We start from the raw sequence: 21,333 nt of genomic DNA, 5'->3' as shown, positions 1-21,333 counted from the left end.
ACCCCTCCTTGGGTTTCCAAAGCAGTATCACTACAGAAGGAGACTAACCCAGTCTTCCTTCTGAGGAGTGGCTGATGGGTTTGAACTGCCAGCCTTCTGGTTAGTGGTCAGATGCGTTAGGCACTACACCACCAGAGAAGATTTTGTTAGTTTGAAATTTTTACCTAAGAGTTTTCCATCATTTAAAAATTCATGTCATGCTGTTCCTAATACTTGACATGGTAGTATGACATGACTGCATCAGCCTGTATTTTGTAGATTCTGTATTATGGCAATTCTAGGAATAGAAACAAATGTTTATCAACTTCTTTGTGTGTCAGAGGAACCCTGGTGATACATTGGTTAAGTACTCAGCTACTAATTGAAAGGTCAGCAGTTCGAATCCACCAGGCGTTCCAGGGAGAAAGATGTGGCAGTCTATGTCCTGAAAGATTATAACCTTGGAAACCCTAAGGTGCAGTTCTACTCTGTCCTATAGGGTTACTATGAGTTGGAATCACTTGAAGCTATGGGTTTTAGTTTGGTTTATGTGTCGAAATTTTGATTTGCTCATGGATCACCTGGAGATTTGTTGAAACATAGATTGTGATTGTGGGAGGGCCTGAGATTCTGCATTTCTGATAAGCTCCCAAGTTTCCTGGTTTTGGTTCTCTAGTGCTGCTTTAACAAACAGTATCAGAAATAGATGGCTTTAACAAACAGGTATTTGTTCTCTTACAGTGTAGGAGGCTAGAAGTCCAAGTTCAAAGTGCTAGCTCTAGGGGCTGGGTAAAGGCCCTTTGACCTTGGACTTCAGCTCTGTCTCTTGCTCTGGGTCCACTGGAGATGGAGGCATCTCTTCACTCAGACAGCTGCTGACTGCTGAGGCTAACAAACAACAAGGTTGGCAAGTCAAATGGCACAGTCCCAAGATTATTAAGCAACATAGCAGGCTACTAGTTCAAGTCCAGAGACAGTCCCGAGATCGGCAGGAAACATGGAAGGCTGCTGGATGGAGACTAGGCTATACGCAGGGTCCAAGCATGCTAAAAAAGTTAAAGACCTTTTTTTTTTTTTTTTTAAGTGTCGTTTTATATACTGGGAGCTGACCATATCCCTAAAACAGCTACTTAGCTGCTCACAGCAGACTCCAGTGTGGGGATGATTCCCAGTGTCATCATGGGGAATAATTACATCCAGCTGCCTAGCCACTCAACCAGGTGCAGCCAAGTTGACACATAACCTCAGCTACCGGCAGTCACCAAGGATGACCACGCTTTAAGTAGGTAGAGTCTAGCATCCTATGCCTGAGCATACTACAAAAGGTGTTTACTTTTGAAGTACATCTTTTATGATGACTTTTTTCCCTTTTTTTTTTAGAGTTGCAGCATTATTGATTTTTTTTTTTAAATGTTACAGGAGTTTATTATATATGGATTTCATTTCACACTAGAAGGGATGTTATAAAATATTTGTTTTAAATGATAGCATATTGGGCTAGGTGGGTGGGAGCCACTGCTCTGGGTGACTAAGTAGTGCTGATCATCAATGCAGGTGAAATTCCGGGCCTTGAAATCATGTAGTAGTGATTCAAAAATACGCTCACGTTTATTTTCATACAGGTTATCATTCACTTGTTCATTTTTTCAACAAATATTTACTGAATGTCTGCTATGTATGCTATGTGCCAGGCCCTGCTGTATGTACCAGTGAGTGAAACAAAGATCCTTGGTCTACCCACCAGCCACTCCTCAGAAGGAAGATGGGGCAATCTATTTCCCTAGTGATACTGCCTCGGAAACCTAAGGAGGGGTCACTATGAATTGGGTCTGACTCGACGGCAAATAACAACAACAACAACAACTGGACCTTACCTCCAGTGGGGAAGACAGATAATACATGTAGTTTAGTAATAAGCCATATGGTTTTAGGTGATAAGTATTATGGATTATTGAAAGATTTGGAGTGCTAGGGTGAAGGGAATGGGATGGACAGTGCCATTTTTTTTAATGCATTTTATTGAAATATAATTTATGTACAGTGAAATGCACAAAACTGAAGTGACATGGGTTTACACATTTTTTTTTTCAGTGTTTCCTCCCCTCCCTTCCCCTCCCACCACTGGCAACCAACAAAGTTTCCCTCCATATATAAATCTTTCCTTGACCTTGCATAACAATGAACTAATAATATATTTGTCCTTCTGTTACTGACTTATTTTACTCAGCATAATGTCCTCCAAGTTCATCTATATTATGCAGTGTTTTGGATACTCTACATTATTCTAGTGCTGCATAGCATTCCATTATGTGTGTATACCATAGTTTGGTCATACACTCTTCTGCTGATGGGCACATAGGTTGTTTCTGTCTTTTTGCTATTGTAAATAGTGCTGCAATGAACATGATTGTGCGTATATCTGTTCCTGTCCTGGCTCTCACGTCTCTAGGATATATACCTCGTAATGGGATTGCTGGGTCAAATGGTATCTCCAATTCCAGCTTTCTAAGGAATCACCATATTGCTTTTGACAGTGGTTCTATCACTTCACAGTCCCACCAGCAGTGTATGAGAGTCCCAGTCTCTCTACATCCCCGCCATCATTTGTTATTTTCTGTCCGTTGAACCTTGCTGTCGGTGCTGAGGTGAGACGGTATCTCATTGTTGTTTTGATTTACACTCTCTGATGGCCAGTGATTGTGAGCATCTCTTCATGTATTAGCTGTTGTTGTTGTTAGGTGCCATCGAGTCATGTCTGACTCATAGCAACCCTATGCACAGCAGAACGAAACACTGCCTGGTCCCACGCCAGCTCCATGATCCTTGCTATACTTGAGCCCATTGTCGCAGCCACTGTGTCAGTCCGTCTAGTTGAGGACCTTCCCCTTTCATCGACCCTCTACCTTACCAAGCATAACACCCTTCTCCAGGGAATGGTCCCTTCTGACAACATGACCCAAGAAGGTGAGATGAAGTCTGGCCATTCTCGCTTCCAAGGAGCATTCTGGCTGTACTTCCTCCAGGACAGATCTGTTTTAGCAGTCCACAGTACTTTCAGCATTCTTCACTAGCACCACAATGCAAAAGCATCAATTCTTCTTCTGTCTTCCTTATTCATTGTCCAGCTCTCACATGCATACGAGGTGATTGAAAATATCATGGCTTGTATCAGGCACACCTTAGTCCTCGAGGAGAAATCTTTGTTCCTCAGCACTTGAAAGAGGTCCCTTGCAGCCAACTTACCCAGTGCTATACATCATCTAATGTCCTGACTGCTGCTTCAATTGGCATTGATTGTAGAACCAAGCAATATGAAGTCTTTGACAACTTCAATCTTTTCTCTGTTTATCGTGATGCTGCTTATAGGTCCAGTTGTGAGGCTTTTTGTTTTCTTTATATTGACATGTAATCCATAGTGCAGACTGTATTTTTCAGTCTTCATCAGTAAGTGCCTCAAGTCATCCTTACTTTCAGCAAGCAAAGTTATATCATCAGCGTATCGCAGGTTGTTAAATGATTCTTCCTCCAATCTTGATACCATGTTCTTCTTCATATAGTCTAGCTTCTCGGATTATTTGCTTGGCATACAGATTGAATATGGATGGGGAAAGGATACAACCCTGACAGACTCCCTTCTTGATTTTAAACCATGCTGTGTCCCCTTGTTCTGTTTGAAAAACAGGCTCTTGGTCAATGTACAGGTTCCTCATGGGCACAATCAAGTGTTCTGGAATTCCTTTTCTTCTCAATGTCATCCATAATTTCTCATGATCTACACAATCAAATGCCTTTGCATAGGTAATACAACACAAGTAAACATCTTTCTGGTATTCTTTGCTTTGAGCAAGGATCCATCTGAGAGCAGCTATGATATCCCTTGTTCCTCATCCTCTTCTGAATCCAGCTTGCACCTCTGGAAGTTTCGCTATCAATATACTGCTGTAACCCTTTTTCAGTTATCTTCAGTAAGATCTTACTTGCATGTGATATTAATGATATTGTTTGATAATTTCCACATTCTGTGGGATCACCTTTCTTTGGAATGGGTACAAGTATGGATCTCTTCCAGTCAGTTGTCCAGGTAGCTATTTTCTAATTCTCTTGGTATAACTGAGTGAGTGCCTCCAGTGGGGGATCTGTTTGTTGAAACATGTCAGTGGGTATTCCATCAATTCCTGGAGCCTTGTTCTTTGCCAATTCCTTCAGTGCAGCTTCAACTTCTTCCTTCAGTATCATTGGTTCTTGATCATATGGCACCTCCTGAAATGGATGAGGAGCTCTGGTAGTGTAGTGCCTAAGGCACTTGACTGCCAACCAGAAGGCTGGAGGTTCAAACCCACCAGCCACTCCTCAGAAGGAAGATGAGGCAATCTACTTCCATAGTGATACTGCCTTAGAAACCCAAGGAGGGGTCGCTATGAGTTGGGTCCGACTCAACGGCACATAACAACAGCAACAACAATGAAATAGATGAAGATCGACCAGTTCTTTTTGGTACAGTGACTCTGTCTTCCTTCCATCTTCTTTTGATGTTTTCTGCATCATTCAGTATTTTGTCCATAGAATGTTCCAGTATTGGAACTTGAGACTGAAATATTTTCCTCAGTTCTTTCAGCTTGAGAAATGCTGAGCGTGTTCTTCCCTTTTGGTTTTCTAACTCTAAATCTTTGGACATTTCATTATAGTAATTGGCTTTGTCTGCTCAAGCTGCTCTTTGAAATCTTCTGTTCAGCTCTTTTTTCTTGTCATTTCTTCCATTTGCTTTAGCTACTCTCCATTCAAGGCAAGTTTCAGAGTCTCTTCTGTCATCCATTTTGGTCTTTTCTTCTTTTTTGTCTTTTTAGTGCCCTCTTGCTTTCTTCATGGATGTTGTTCTTGATGTCATCCCACAGTTCTTCTGGTTTTCAGTCATTGGTGTTCATTGCATGAAATCTATTCTTTAGATTGTCTCTAAATTCAGGAGGGGTATATTCAAGATCCTATTTTGGCTCTCGTGGAGTTATTTTAACTATTTAACTTCAAGTCGAACTTTGATATGAGCAGTTGATGGTCTGTTCCACAATCAGGTCCTGGCCTGGTTTTGGCTGAAGATATTGAGCTTTTCCATCGCCTGTTAACACAGAAGTAGTCAATCTGATTCCTGTGTATTCCATCTGGCGAAGTCCACATGTATAGCCACAGTTTGTGTTGTTGAAAAAAGGTATTTGCAATGAATAAGTCGTTGGTCTTGCAAAATTCTGTCATGCAACTTCCAGCATTATTTCTATCACCAAGGCCAAATTTTCGAACTACTAATGATTCTTCTTTGTTTCCAACTTTCGCATTCCAGTCACCAGTGATAATTAACACATCCTCATTTCATGTTCGGTTAATTTCAGACTGCAGAGGCTGATAAAAATCTTCCATTTCTTCAGCTTTGGCTTTGGTAGTTGGTGCATAAATTTGAATAATAGTTATATTAACTGGTCTTCCTTGTAGGTGTATGGATATTATCCTATCACTGATAGCATTGTACTTTGGATCAAATCTTGAAACATCCTTTGTGATGATGAATATCATGCCATTCCTCTTCAAATTGTCATTCCCAGCATCGTAGACCACATGGTGGTCTGATTCAAGATGGCCAAAAGCAGTCCATTTCAGCTCACTAATGCCTAGGATATCAATCTTTATGCGCTCCTTTTAATTTTTGATAACTTCCAATTTTCGTACATTCATGATTCATACATTCCATGTTCTGATTATTAATGGATGTTTGCAGCTATTTCTCCTCACTTTGTGTCATACCACATCAACAAATGGCAGTCTCAAAACCTTTACCTTATCCATATCATTAAGGCTGGTTCTACTCTGATGATGCAGCTCTTTCCTGGTCCTATTTTGAGAGCCTTCCGACCTAAGTGGCTTATCATCCTGCACTGTATTGGACAATGTTGTTGGGCTGTGCATAAAGTTTTACAGTAATATATCAGACAGTGTTTCTCTGCCATTCATAAGGTTTTCCCTGTCCAATTCTTTGAGAAGTAGATGGCCTCCTGCTTCTTCCTAGTCTGTCCCAGTCTGTAAGCTGTTGAAATCTGTGTACCATGTGCAACCCTATTGGGTTTGAGACACCAGTGGCACAACTTCAAGCCTCACAACAACACGTCACCACAGTAGGACTAACTGACCCATGTATTAGCTGGCCACCTGAATATCTTCCTTGGTAAAGTGTCTATTCATGTCTTCTGCCCATTTTCAATTGGATAGCTAATTCCTTTGGTGTCCAGGCATTGGAGTTTTCTATAAATCTTAGAGATAAGTCCCTTGCCAGATGTGTAATTATTGATAAATATGAATTTGTTGCTGTCATTTTTGTTATGTGCTTTTTTGTGGTGTCAATTTTTGTTCCATATAATTTTCTATGCTGAGCTCATTTTGTTTATGAGTTGTGTTATCACTACGTTCGTTGCTATTGTTTTAGTATTTGCTAAATATTTGTGTTGGTCCTCTTATTTATTTATTTTATTTTATGTGAAGGTTTATCATTTTTCTTGAGGTTACCCTGTGATTTATAGTTTTCTTTCCAAGTTTAGAACAGTCAGTTCTATCTTACAGTTGTCTTGATTTCTCTACCATCTAGAAGTTCTGTAATGACACAGCTTTTCTCCCCACTTTTTGGTTTGGAGTTGTCCTCATTTGTCACTTGATGTCTATGGTTCCCTGTTTACAATCTTGTAGGCTTTTTTACTTTATATACTTCCATAGCTGGGTTGGTTTCTTGGTTATATTCTTAGGTCCCAACACCACTTGGAAATATTCAGGTTGTTGGTCCTGTCAGAGTAGCTGACAGTCCTCAGCTCCGACTGTCTCTATACTCACTATTTTCATTCAGGTTTTTCCACTAGTTGGTGCCTAATCCACTTCTGTATAGTTCCTTTCAAAACTCAGGGCTCCAAGATTATCTTCTGTATCTTTGTTAATTGGTTTTTCTTTTCTTTGTCAAAGAGGGTCTGTGTTGCTTGTCTGCCTATTCCTCCATCTTACCGGAAGTCCCAGTTTTAAATAGGGTCATCAGATTTCTCATTTTGAGAATGTGAAATATTGTGGGTGCTATGTGGGTATACCTCATATGCCCGTGAAAGCTGGACAATGAATAAGGAAGAGTGAGGAAGAGTTGTGGTGTTGGCAAAGAATACTGAAAGTACCATGGACTGCCAGAAGAACTAACAAATCTGCCCTGGAAGAGGTGCAGCCAGAATGCTCCTTGGAAGTGAGAATGGCTACACTTCGTCTCACCTACTTTGGTCATAATGTCAGAAGGGACCATTCCCTAGAGAAGGATAGCATGCTTGGTAAAGTGGAGGGTCAGTGAAAAAGGAGAAGGCCTGCAATGAGATTGATTGACATAGTGACTACAACGATGGGCTCAGGTATAGCAAGGATCGCGAGGCTGGCGCAGACTGGGCCGTGTTTTGTTCTTTCGTACATAGGGTTGCTATGAGTCAGAGCTGACATGATTGCACCTAACAGTAACAACAACAACGACATGTGGATACCCAGGGGAAAGAGCACTTTAGGAAGAGCGAACAGGCAGTGCAGAGGCCTGGAGGTTGAGAACATGTGGCTATGATTGAGAAACCATAGGAGACCAGTGAGGCTGGAGTAGAATGAGTGATGGGGGGAGTGTGTTTAGGGGTAAGATCAGAAAGGTAACAGGGGCACCCTGGCAGGATCACACAGAAACTTGTAGGTCAAGTAGGTTTTTTGTTTTGTACCCTGAATAAAATGTGGGGTCATTGCAGGTCTTGAGTAGGAGTGATATGATTCCACTGAAGTTTTAAAAGTCTCCCTCTTTAACAGAAGAATGGATAATGAAACTATGATACACACTCAAGGAAAGGTTTATATATGGAACGGAACTTTCTTTTTTGGTTACCTGGAGTGGGAGGGGAGGGAAGGGAACACTGTTAGATACGTAGAAAATATTGATTTGGGTAAAGGGAAGGGCAGTGTACCAAATGTGAATGATCAACATGGTGGCATTGAGGAAGAAGAATACAGAGAGAGGTACATGGGAGGTACAGACAACAAAGATGAACCATTTTGCACATGCAGTGCTGCATTGTCAGTGGTGGCAAACATTGATCTATGGGTGGATAGATGGGTGGACAGGCTGAACAATCAGGTTTTTGTAGGCAGGGGGGAGTGTGCCATGTATACGGTTGGCAGATGATATTTCTGTAAGTGTCTATTTGTATGTGCTGTAAGAATGGCAAGGTATATAGTGGAGCTGACAAGGGACATGGTTGTGGTCACGTCTTGGCCACAGACAGCTACCCAGGGAACGAGTAGTTGGACCTGTGGGCTCAGGACCATAGTCACAGGGGATATCAAATGCAGGGAACATTAAGCTCATTGGCATAACATACTACACAAAAATATTGTTCCACATCCTACTTTGGTGAGTAGCAACTGAGATCTTAACAGCTTGCAAGCGGCCGTCTAGGTGCAGTGATGGGTCTCTCCTCATCCAGAGCAAAGAAGAATGAAAAAACCAAAGATGCATGCAAACAATTAGTTCAGGTGACTGGTATACCATGAGATCCTCAGCCTATATGGCGATGAGACCAGAAGAATTAGATGGTACCAGCTACCACTGTCAACCACTTGGAGGCGGACTTATATAGGAGATCCTGGATAGAGTGAGAGAACAATGTGGAACAAAACTCAAAATTAAAAAACAAAACAAAACAAAAACAGGTTTGCTGGTCTGATAGCACCTGGTGAAACCCCTGAGACTATGGCCCCTACCTGCCTTTCAGGTCTGGAATTGAACTCACTCCTGTGGCTTCCAGCCAAATAATAGATAGGCATATGGGCTGAACATTAGGTAGATACACTCCTTGGAGAGATTATAATCATGGAAGAACAGAAGGGCAGTGTATGCACCGGAAGACAGCTTGAGGGGTGGGAATGCATGGGAGGAAAGGATACAGGGAAGAGCTAACTATGGGTAGGAAGTGGAAAGAGAGCTGTTACATTGTGGACATTGTAGTCAATGCCATGAGACAAAATGTGTATGAACTGTTGTGTGGAAAATGAATTTTCTCTGTAAACTTTCACCCAAATCACACATTTAAAAAAAAAAAAAAGTCTCCCTCTGGCTGCTTTGTTGAAAATGGGGCAAGGGTGAAAAGAGGAGGAGATTAGTCAGGAGCCATTGCAGTATCCAAGTATGTGATGGTGGCAATCCTGATCTCGTGAGATCAGTGGTGATGGTGAGAAGTATTCAGAGTCTGTATGAATCTTAACGTGAAACTTAGGATGCAAGATTAAAAAATTCTTAGAACTCAAGTTTCCCCACAATACCTGTGTGGATCCTAGTTAAAAAGCAAAAAATCAAACCGTTGGTATTGAGTGTATTTTGAGTCATAGTGACCCTGTAGGACAGAGCAGAACTGCCCCTCAGGGCTTCCAAGGCTATAATCTTTAAGGAAGCAGACTGCTACATCTCTTTTCTGTGGAGCAGCTGGTAGGATCAAACCAACAACCTTTTTGGTTAGCAGCCGAGCACTTCACTCACTGTGCCATCTAGTTAACTATAAAGAAATTCTGATATGACTGATAGACATGTCACAATGGTTATATATTCTTTTCCTTCTGGACTGTGTATATCTCTGATACCTAGCAGTCACATACAAGGCCCAACTAACTGAGCTGGTGCTAGTTTAGAATAGAGAGTGAAGCAGCAGTAAATGGAACTAGCTGGTCCTGAAAGCCTTACACATATCCTTTTGATTAAGCCAGAATGAATTTTTAGTAAAAATGTATGCTATTACTCAATGTTTCTTGCAGTGTTCTGATAGTAAATCAAAGATAGTTGTTTTCTGTTCTTACTGCCCTCATGATTCCGTTTGCACCCCTATTCATTAGATTCTGAGACTGTGGGAAATTTGTTAGTATACTCACTTTATTTAAGTTGACTAAAGCCTTTCTGACTTAAAATACTCTTTTGTAGTTTTGCCATAGTTTTTCAAGTAATTAAATTTGAAAATATGAGAGCAGTTTGAAATGTCTTCTGATAATATAACTCATAATCTGTGGATCACGATTTCAGCGACCTTGTATGCTTGAAGGAAATTTGAGTACCATAGAGCTACATTTCCTAAAATGGGGTCTTTTGAAAACCTGCCAGAAGAGTGGCTTGTCAAGGCATTAGTAAGGGGTCACACAATTAAGTGAAGTTACATGGCTCATCTCCAGTGGACCTGAGTTTCTATTAAACAGGGTGACCTTTACCCCAGTTAGGGACTTACATACCATATACTGCTTTATCCTAAGGTTTCCTGATTAATCATAGCAGTGATTTTAATCAGTCATTATTTTTTCCCACTTTACACTAGCAGCAATCATTTATGAAGACTAAGTAAATATATTCTCACTCTTACGCTATGACAACCATTTTGCCAACTGTTGCTGAGACCATTTCTTGCCTTAAAATGAGGGGATCAGAAGGTACTGCAGTGTAGCTTCCTTTACTCAATCCTCTCCCTCTTATTCTTTCAAGTCTGTATTTTAGGAATTCTGATTTAGTTCCATAATTCAGTGGTGATCTGAGCAGGGCAAGTTTTTTTTTTTTTTTAAGTCTTAGGCTAATTTTGATGTGTTGTGACCTTGAAAAAGTTTTTTTTTTTTTTCTCCTTATAGCTGTCCTGTAGGAGATGTTTTTAAGGAGAGTAGGATTTGGAGTTACATATTTTTGGACCAACTTTTCATGTGGCATTTGTTTTTGGACAGCATCCTTGGAAATTTCTTTTCCTAGGATGTGGAGGACAGGATTTTACCTCTGGCTTTGTTGAGTTACTGTATTAAGGTTGTGAGCTCCCTGAGTCTCATCTTCTCATCTGTCCATTAGGCATGAGAATATACCACCACTGTCCACCTCTGAGTTGTAAAGAACAATCACATGAGCCAAAATGAATATGAAAAAACTTTGGAAATACTAAAGTTCCCTTCAGTTGTAGGTCATGGTGTTGTGTGGCTATAGTGATAAAGCTTGTGTCTAGGAATCCTTCATCTCTATCTTGGACTTGTTATGTGGTCTTGGATAAGTTGCTTGAACTAGTTTTTGTGAACATAGGGGATGAACATAGAGGAAGGAAGAATCAGATCACATGCTCTCTGGAAATCATTCTAGTTTAAAAATGTTATGATATTAATATTTTTTTTGGGGGAATGGTTTTTTTCTTTTCTTTTTCTTTTTCAACTTATTAGTTGAACATTTTTGAACTAAAAGGATAGTTAAAAGGATAATGTAATGAACAGTTATATGCCTTATAGCCAGAGTCAATAGAAGTACCACTTTGAGTCATTCATTTGATCTCTTTAGACATTTACATGGTATCACTCACTGCCGTCGAGTTGGATCCAACACATAGCAGCCTCTTCTTGGGTTTCGGAGGTGGTATCACTATGGAAGTAGTTGCCCAATCTTCCTTCCGAGGAGTGGTATACATACATACATATATGCATACATACACATACTGAACCTTTTTCAAAGTAAGGGACACACATCAGGACATTACCTATAAATACCTTGTTGTTGTTGTTGTTATGTGCTGTCAAGTCAGACCCGACTCATAGCGACCCCTCCTTGGGTTTCCGAGGCAGTATCACTATGGAAGTAGATTGCCCCATCTTCCTTCCGAGGAGTTGCTGGTGGGTTTGAACCGCCAGCCTTCTGGTTAGCAGTCAAGTGCCTTAGGCACTATGCTACCAGAGCCTTAGGATGTAGCATTTAAGAATAAGGACATTTTCCTATATAACTAAATTGTAATTATCACACAAAAGAAAATGAATAATAATTTTTCAATGTTATCTAAGACTAATTTACATTCAGAATTTCCTGCTGTTCCAAAAATGTGTTTTATGTTTTTTTTTTTTTTTTATTTTCCCTCTATTCCAGAGTCCAACCAAGTTCTTGCATGGCATTGACAGTTATGTTTTTTTTTTTTCCCCCAGTTTTTGAATCTAAAACAATTCCCTACCCCCACTTTACCTTTTGAGGAGCTAATGCCAGTTGTCTTGTAGAATGTCTTCCATCATTTTGGATTTGTCCTTTTCGTCATAGTGTTTTCTAACTTATGCCTGAAGTCCACATATTTTCTGTAACTGGAAATTAAGTCCAGAGACCTGGTTATATTCGTTTTTGAATTTCAGTTTCTGCTGTCATTGACTTGGAGTACCTTCAACAGTTTTCTTCTACAGAGTATAGCAAAGTTGCCCATTGCTTAGGCCATACTATGCTGGAGTAAGCTGAAGTTTTTACATCCTGATTAATCAATCCTTTCTCTTGAACAGGATGAACTTACTGCTGTGAATGTAAAGCAAGGCTTCAACAATCAGCCAGCCTTCACTGGAGATGAACATGGCTCAGCCAGAAATATTGTAATTAACCCATCTAAGGTAAGATAATTGTCCTTTTCTGAAAACTTTTGAAAAATTGTGTATGTGTTATAGCCTTGATGGATATTTTATATTGATAAATTAATATTACTTACTATTTATGGGGAATATTTGAATTTGCCCAAAATGTCCTGTGGACATGACTGTCCTACCACAGGATCCAATCATATGTCATGCACTGTATTTATTTCTCATGTCTCTTTTAATCTAGAACAGTAACCTACACCATTTCTTCCTTTTTGTCTTTCATGATTGTCATTTTAGAAGTGGCTAGGCCAGTTACTTGTCTTATATTCTAGTCCTGTAGTCTAGATTTATTTGTTTTTGTATGACAATATTCAACTTAGAACATTTTTGGTCAGAAGACCATGTAGGTGATAAGTATACTTTTTACTGCATCATATTAGGACTAGGCATGCAGTGCTAGTTCGTTCTATATATAGTAAGTTTGATCACTTGGTTAAGGTGGTATCTGCCATCTTTCTCCATTCCTCTCAGTAATCTCTGATACTTTGAGACCATATGAATCTCTGCTTTTCTTACAAAATTTACCCTATGATTTTAGCATCAATTGATGATTCTTGCTGAATGGCTTATTTTGCTGGTGGTTGCAAAATGGTTTTTCTGATTGTCCTTCTTCATATACTTATTACTTGGCTTTCTTTTGTAAAGAAGAGTGCTCCCATCTCTCTTTTTAGTATCACATTAGACTCATGGGTTCGTTTTTAAATTCAATATGTTATAATCCTTTATTTTCTTTCTTTCTTTTTTTCTGATGTTCAAATTGCTCCTCATTTGCCAGTGCTGGCTCCTTAAACCTGGCTTCTGAGTCCTTTTTTTAGGTCCTCATAATTCTATGAGTACTTTTTTACTTTTTGGTACAATAAAATATTCCAGACTTAACTTGTTTTTCCCATACCTCAGCCCAGATCTCTATGCTAAGCATGCTCATTGTTATTAGGGTGTCATTACTTCCAGGCTCCTTCAGTGGACAGAGCTGGGAAACATTTTGAAATCACCAATTTTAAAACAAATAATACCACACACTTTCTCCTTACCTTTCTAAGTTGCAGCTTTGTGTTTCCCTTCTCCCACAGTGAGAATCCTCACTTTCAGCAACATCAACATGTTTATTCATTTGCTTTATCTTAAAAAAGAAACAAAAACAAAAACATAAATTTTTAGAATAACATATATCAATGCCACTTTAACAACAAAATTACTATGTAAAATTTACAGTTTTTGTACAATACTTTTTGTCCTTGGACTAAATCCCATTAAGGATATATAGTCAGAGTGTTGCATTTAAAAAGTTTTTGAGTTAAATCTCTTTCCTTGTGCCTATGTTAACAATTAGATGCTTACATAGGGATATCTGTTTCTGATTGTATTATTTTATGGTTTGTTATTTTTCTTTTTTGAATTTTTAATTCTTTGAATATTAAAATATTTTAAATCTTCTTAAATTAAAAACATACATACAAATAAAAAAAATCAAGCATACAGAAAAGTTCCCACACTTCCTTCTCCCTCCTTGGAGAGAACTGTTGTTAAAGGTTTGTATCTCATCCAGATCCTTTTCTATGTGTACATGTGTGTACACAAACACATGGATACTACTATGTAAGTTTGAATATTTCAATTTCTAGTTAAACAGTGTGAAACAGTATGGAAGTATTTTCTGGTGATAGTCGTGTTGACCTAACACAATGCCTTTAGTTTTGTTTTTTTTCTAATCTTGATAGATGCACTGCTGTTGAGTCATATCTGACCCATAGGGACCCCTCCTTGGGTTTCTGAGGCAATATCACTACGGAAGTAGATTGCCCAACCTTCCTTCCAAGGAGTGACTGGTGGGTTTGAACCACGAGCCTTCTGGTTAGTTGTCAAATGCCTTAGGCACTATACCACCAGAGCTCCTTTATTACAACCTACTTACATATATATGATTTTTGGTCTACTTTGCAAGAATACAGTATTATTTCATACATACTTTCCCTTGTAGCTGAAGTAGTCACGTTAATAATAATTAGTAGATAGGTAATATTTCAACATTTATGTTCTATAAGTGATTGAAATTACTAGTATGGAACAATTAGCTTGTTAGCAGTTTTTCATGTTTGTTTAGAAAGATGTTACAGTCTTAGTTGATCATGCAGCTTTTGTTCTTTAGTATAAGTTCCCAGAAGTATGTTACATGGTCAGAGTATGAATGCTGTATGTCTCTTGATATGAACTGCCAAATTGTTCTCAGAGTTGCATCTAGTTTATGTCATTTAAATAACTGAATAAATGAAAGTAACACACATTACATCTCCTGCTGCTACTACCGTTCTTAAGAGATTTACTCAAAGATTAAAGCCTCCTGAGGAGAATTTGACTTTATCAATATGAAATATAGGGACTATAATATAACCTTTAAACTTTTCTTTATTTCCTTATCCAGTGAATTGTTTTCAGAATAGCTTTGAATTGATGGAAACAAATTGTAATTATTATCTCTCATGCCTTGTTTGAGGAAGTACACATTAGTATAAACTACATGGAGGATAAATTGTTACACTTGTTAAAATTGCAGAATCATACATCTCTTGATCTAACAATCTGACCCTAAAGCAGTACCTGCTTGTGTGTGAAACAGCAAATGTAAAAGGCTGTTCACTTTAACAGGATTTGTAATAGCAGAAGATTAGAACAAATACTCCAACAGGGCCCTGATTAAGTAAAATGTAGAACATCCGTATAATGCTTTAGTATGTGTCTATAAAAATGTATGCAGAAGCTCTCCAGGTGCTGATACAGAAAGCTGTCAGACATTTGCTAAGTGTGCATAATGAACTATACATGCAAGAAAGATACAAATAATGGTATATTTGTATATGCCTGTGTGTATTCACATAAAGAAACACTGGGAGAACACACAAGAAACTGATCAAAGTGGTAATTTGGAGATTGGCACTGAGGACTTGGGAATAAAGCTCTTTACTGCTTTATGTATTTTGTAATTTTGGAACCCTTGCCCTTGAGTCAATTCCGACTCTTAGCGACACTGTAGGACAGAGTAGAACTGCCCCATAGGGTTTCCGTGAGTGTTAATCTTTATGGAATCAGACTGTCACATCTTCCTCCTATGAAGCCACTGGTGGGTTCAAACTGTTGCCCTTTTGGTTGGCAGCTGAGCGCTTTAACTACTGTGCCAGCAGGGCTCTTTGATTTTGTGAACGATGGGAGTATATTGATGTTAGAATAAAATGAAATGGTATGACCACATTTTAATTTATTTGAGCCCTAATGTTCATTTTCTCCTCTCTTGGTTTCTTAGGAATTTTGACTTTGTTTACAGTATGAAATTGTTCACAAGATTTGTTAGGAATTAAAATGTATATATACTTTCACTGCATTATATTGCTATCATTAAATACATAGAAGAGAGTATAATTTTAAAACAGATTGCTCACACTTAAAAAATTATATATATATACCTTTGTTAGTATAATTAAAAAGCTTATATACTATTGCAAATAAGATACCTTTTAAATACAGAACAGTCTACACAGGTAGGTGTTTAGTGCTCTTGGAGCAAAGACTAAATATCAGTTGAGAAATTTCAAATTAAACCTTTGGCTGCTATTGGCTGCTTGATTACAAATAGTTGGTTTTGCTTACATTTTTGTACTGAATTTATTTAGTGTTTGGACATTCTGTAAACATTTGTTTAAAACAGTGAAGTTATTTATTTATTTTTAAAGTGCAAACTTTTTTTCCTCCCTAATTTCTCTTAATTTCTGGTATTGTAGAATACCAGCTCACCAAACAGACTTCTTTTTATCATACATTAAATCACAAGCACCAAGGAAAGCCAATTGACATTTAAAGAAAGTGGTACCAGCTTTCCACTCTGGTAATAGACTTGGTCATTTGCTTATAAATGTGTTCCAACCTATACCTTAATTGTTACTGACACATGAACATTGAGGTGGTACTTTTTATTTTGCATCACTAAGATAGGTGTTTTAATTATACTTGCCACAGTTTGCTTACCTTATTTGGGGTATTTATTAGAAATTTCTCACTGGGTCATAGTTTGAAAAATTTCCATGGGGTGAAATGTGATGTTTTCTTAGGAATCCTGAAATTTCTAACAGGTTTTTATGAACAGTAACAAAAAAAATTTCACTGCCATTGAGTCAATTCCAACACATAGTGACCCTCTTTGCGTTTGTGAGGTGATAATCTTTATGGAAGTAGATTGCCCAATTGTCCTGCAGAGTAGTTGGTGGATTTGAACCACCAGCCTTCTGGTTAGCAGTCAAATGCCTTAGGCACTATGCCGTCAGAGACCCTTAACAGGTTTTTATAGAATTACTTTTTAATTTTACCTCATTGCCTTCTTCCCAGGTTCTTCCTTTTTTGTACCTTCCTTCCTGTCTCTTATTCCCTCCCTTCTCTATCTTTAGTTTGATAAAATATGAAAATGATATAGTAATTCACAGACATTCCTTCTGCTGATTTGCTTGATTTCAGAGTAGGTAATGTTGGTTTTTACTTGAAACCAGGGCTTCTAAATAGTTCATTCTCGTTTGACCTGTTGCTGGGAATTTGACTTTCCAAGAGAAACTTACAGAAGCCTGTAAGAATCAGCTGGCGATCTTGTTAAAGTGTAGATTCTGATTCAGTATATCTGGGGTGGAAAGGCAGATTTCCAGCCAGCAGGTGGTTGAACGGAAAGAAGCAGTTCAAAGCTCAGCTTGAAACACTTGCACTCATAAAATTGGTGGCCCAGTCAAAAATGTTGAATACTTACTTTAATTGAACCTTTTGTAATTTTCCATTTAAATAAAGTAAATTTCTCTAGGTTTTTTTTTTTAAAGCATTGACTGTAAATACAGAGCTTCTGTTAAAAAAAAAAGTGCTATTAAGATGAAACAAGGAGAAGAATGATTCTAGGTGATTGCTAGGTTTTCTGCTCTTGTATGCAACCCCTCTCTGGGAAAATATTATCTCTAAATGGGTGTGAATATGAAATAGGAGAAAATACAGCTGAAGATTAAAGCAGAGCTCCTTCTCTTGAAATTTATTCAGGATGTAATTAATTTCATCTTACCAGAGATTTTCAAAGCCTCTTCTTTTTTCCTTGAACTACTTAATAGTGGAACAAAGGTGCTATGAGTTTTTGCATCATGTTATTGTAAGGAAATCACAACTCTTGGCTTCAAGAACTTAAATTGCTATGTTATTTTGAGATGAGCTGTATGAAAGATTTTCAATTAAAGTAAGATACAGTATTAAGATAAGTTATTAGGATACTTGCTTATTGTCTTTAAGCTTTTTCTTTTTTCCCTCTTGTTTCCATAGATTGGAGCTTATTTTAGCAGCATATTAGCCGAGAAACTAAAGCTTAACACTTTCCAGGACACCGGAAAGAAGAAACCACAAGTTAATGCTAAAGATAATTATTGGCTGGTTACTGCTCGATCTCAGAGTGTAATTCATAGTTGGTTCTCTGACTTAGCAGGAAATAAACCACTTGCTATTCTGGCAAAAAAGGTATTAAATTTTCCTTATATTGTTTTACTTACGGTCTTATAAAAATGAAGATGTTTGAGATAATGTTTCAAGTATACATTTTCTTTCTCCAGTTCCCTCCAAAACCCAGAACTGAAATAGCAGGTATACTGCCTTAGATATGAGTGATTGTATACATGCTGCTTTCCCCTTTATTTTGATTGTGTGTGATGCCTGTTGTTGTGTGCCATCTAGTCTATTCTGATGCATAGTGACCTTGTCAGACGGAACTGCCCCGTGCAGTTTCCTAAGCTGTGTTCTTGATGGGAGTAGATCACCAGGGGTTTTCTCCCGCAGATACTTAGGACATCTATACACCCAAGTATTCCACACAGGAAGCAGTTTATGTGGACTTGAGGTAGACAGGTTTTTAAATCAAGAATTAGGCAATACGACTTCATTTTTTTTCCTACTACATTTTCAGTTTTTTAGGTCAGCAAGTCCAAGAGGTATTAGACTCTTGCTTTGGATCCTGGTGGTTGAAATTAACCATCCTAGTGCTTTAAGCTAGGTCTCCTTCCTACTAAGCAAGATAAAGATTCTGATTCTCTGGGTGTTTGTTCTTCTAAAAAATTTGGAATCAAATGGGCAGGCTTGTTGATAGCTTAATTGGGGGAAGGGGTTATTTTAAAATCTCTGCCTTTGATCATTTTCCTGATGTGGGAAATAATACATAGGTTCAATAATCTTATAGTCCAAACAAAATAAATGTCTTTTGAAATCTAGATAAACTAGAAACCTCCTTCATTAGTCTTGATCTCTGACTTCTTGCATTCTTTTTAGATAATCCCATGGGCCTGTTCTCATCTCCTCTGAAGCCTTTTTGTTTTAGGCATATGTCTGTCTGCTGTTTGCTGATACCAAGTTTTCAGTAACTGACTTGGCACAGGCTCAGTTTAGAGGAGCGCTCCTTTGTATATTTGCTTATTTGTTTTCTAAAGCAACTCTGAAAATAGTGCTGGTAGCTAGCTTCCTTTGGCTTGTAGTGCCTTTCATAGGTATCAGTGCTTAAAGGCAGCTGAAATCCCTGAAAAGCACAACAGTCAGCAATACCATTTCTAACCACTCAGTTGATGCCACTGTATCAACACTGGCTGAACCACATAGCATTTCTTTTCCAGTGGTGAATTTTACTCAGTGCTACCACGATGGCCTGTGAATTGTATCTGAAAACCACGTAAGTCAAGGGCATACTTTGTGATCGGATGGCTTTCTGCCAACAGTTATATCCTCCATGTTGGTTGGTATCTGCCACTCCCATGTAGTCAGCCAGACATCTTTCTTTTAGGTTTCCCTTTTTTGTAAGCCTTTAGAATACTTTTTTTTTTCTTGGTGATGCTTCCTGAAGGTGAATGCTGGTGAGGAACTGATGCCCTTACTTTAGGGGTATAGTGGTCTCTCATCTTTAGGAGGGAGATGAATTATGGTGCAGTGTATTAGCCATTGTTCTTCTCTCTTTATTAGGAGCTGCCTCTGGCCAAGTCAGGTGTTCCTCAGGTAAGCCCTGACATTCATTCTTTGCAACATTAAAGATGTTTTCTTTATAAAGCCATTGGATATAGCTTGAAGTATTCCTTTCTTGGCTATTTCAAGTGTTCCTTTCCCCTCTTTCCATGAGCATATCATCCTCTTGAGATGGCAGCAGGTCTTTCAGAGTTGGGTAAAAGATTGAGTTCTCTGCATGATCTTCATATTAGAAAGTTAGAATAGTTCTTTAATTTCTTATATCCATTTGTGAGGTGACTTAAGTCAGAAAACCTTGGCTTTCCTGCTAAGATCTTGAGTCATCTTCCAGCTCTGATCTAGAGTTCAAAATAGTTTCCTGTATGGGATGGATCAAGTTTCTGGACCTGGTTTTCTGTTATGATAAAGCTCCACCTCACCCTAAGTATTTAGCCATAGAGAGATCAACAGTAGTCCATAAAGGGCCTTTTAATTCAGTAGCTATATTTGGTAAAGAAGACTGTCCCTGGTGATGCCTGTCTAGCTCTGAATCCAGTGACTTTGATTATTGTGGTTTGTGGGATTTCCTTTGCCTCTACGTCTGCTTAGCAAGCAGAGTATGGTGACAGTAATGTGCCTCCCAGGGAAGGGTGATATGAGTGTACCCTTTTGTGGATGGAAAACCAGCACATGTTAGGTGTCTTAGTTTTCTTCTGGTACTCAGAGGCAGCTCTAGCTTGATTTAGAAACCAAACAGCTGCCAAGCAATTGCCTAGACTCTACTACAAGTTAAAGTCAGGTGGTTTCTTTACCAAAAGTGCGATCCATCACTGTAAGCAGGTCATACTTTAGTCCATGTAAACATTTTTTTTTCTCCCTGAATTGGCCAAAATGATATATTGGACTAAGCCATCAATACATGCCTTCTTTCTTAATTTAACTTTCTTCACATACACTGTTCTTCTGAACTCTAAAACCCTTGGTTTAAGTTATCCCGTTGTGGTTGGGACAAAAGAGCTAGAAGCTTGCCCTTGTGCTATTAATGTAAGCTCTGTGCCTTACTTCTGTTTGCTGTTTCATCTAACCATTTCACATGTTTAAATCTTCCCCTCCCCCCCCAGTCCTATCCAATTGCTGTTTAAAAGAAACATTTTAGACATCTAGGAAAGATAATATTTTTAATGATTCTTTGAAGATTCTAACTTTATTTTGCACTTATTTTTCAGGCATTGATCTTGTAACTTTTTGGTATGTCTCAATGAGAAGCAAACTGACCTTAACAGCTAACAGTTGACCCATTGATTTATACTTTGTTGTTGTTATGTGCTGTCCAGTTGTACCCGACTCACAGCGACCCCTCCTTGGATTTCTGAGGCAGTATCACTACGGAGGTAGATTGCCCAACCTTCCTTCCAAGGAGTGGCTGGTGGGTTTGAACTGCCAGCCTTCTGGTTAGCAGTCACGTGCCTTAGGCACTATGCTACAAGAGCTCCCCCTCCTCCTTATACTTTGTGTTCTGGTGAAAAGCATCTGCTCAGGTCTTGGCTGAATATTTAAGACTGTGATTTCCTCATCTCTGGCTAAAATTCAGAGCCTTGTGCTCCATGAAGGATGTACCTTGTAAGCTAAATATGCAGTAAATTCTCTTATTAAAATGTGTCACTGTGATCTGAAAAGATGAAGCCTTTTAGCTTTAGTTTATGAGATTTTCATCTTCCTTTTAGTCATATTTGTTAAGTGTCGGTGCCTTTATCATAGGGTCATGTTCTGAAATCAGCATCAAAGGAGGCTCTGGGCATGTTCAAAAGTCCTTTAAACTGCCCATAAGATAAATTATGTGGACACACTACATCTCAGTGTTCAACATAGGCAGCTCGCTCTTCAGTATTGGAACAGCTT

The 21,333-nt window shown here is 38.6% G+C and overlaps 1 protein-coding gene across 1 annotated transcript in view; it reads left to right on the top strand.

Moving 5' to 3' along the window:
- Window positions 1-21,333, top strand: part of MED12L (mediator complex subunit 12L) — a 518,530-nt gene that overhangs the window by 41,333 nt on the left and 455,864 nt on the right. Inside the window, 3 exon segments of the mRNA XM_042780849.1 lie at window positions 12,322-12,426; window positions 17,782-17,973; window positions 19,456-19,488. Of these exon segments, the coding sequence (XP_042636783.1) occupies window positions 12,322-12,426; window positions 17,782-17,973; window positions 19,456-19,488 (330 nt within the window).

The sequence above is a fragment of the Orycteropus afer genome, unplaced genomic scaffold (genome assembly GCF_000298275.1).
Source record: "Orycteropus afer afer isolate SDZICR_OR568_19922 unplaced genomic scaffold, OryAfe1.0 scaffold00066, whole genome shotgun sequence".
Taxonomy (NCBI): Eukaryota; Metazoa; Chordata; class Mammalia; order Tubulidentata; family Orycteropodidae; genus Orycteropus; species Orycteropus afer.
Note: the sequence above shows the minus strand (reverse complement) of the source record. Positions and strands in the feature narration are given on the sequence as shown.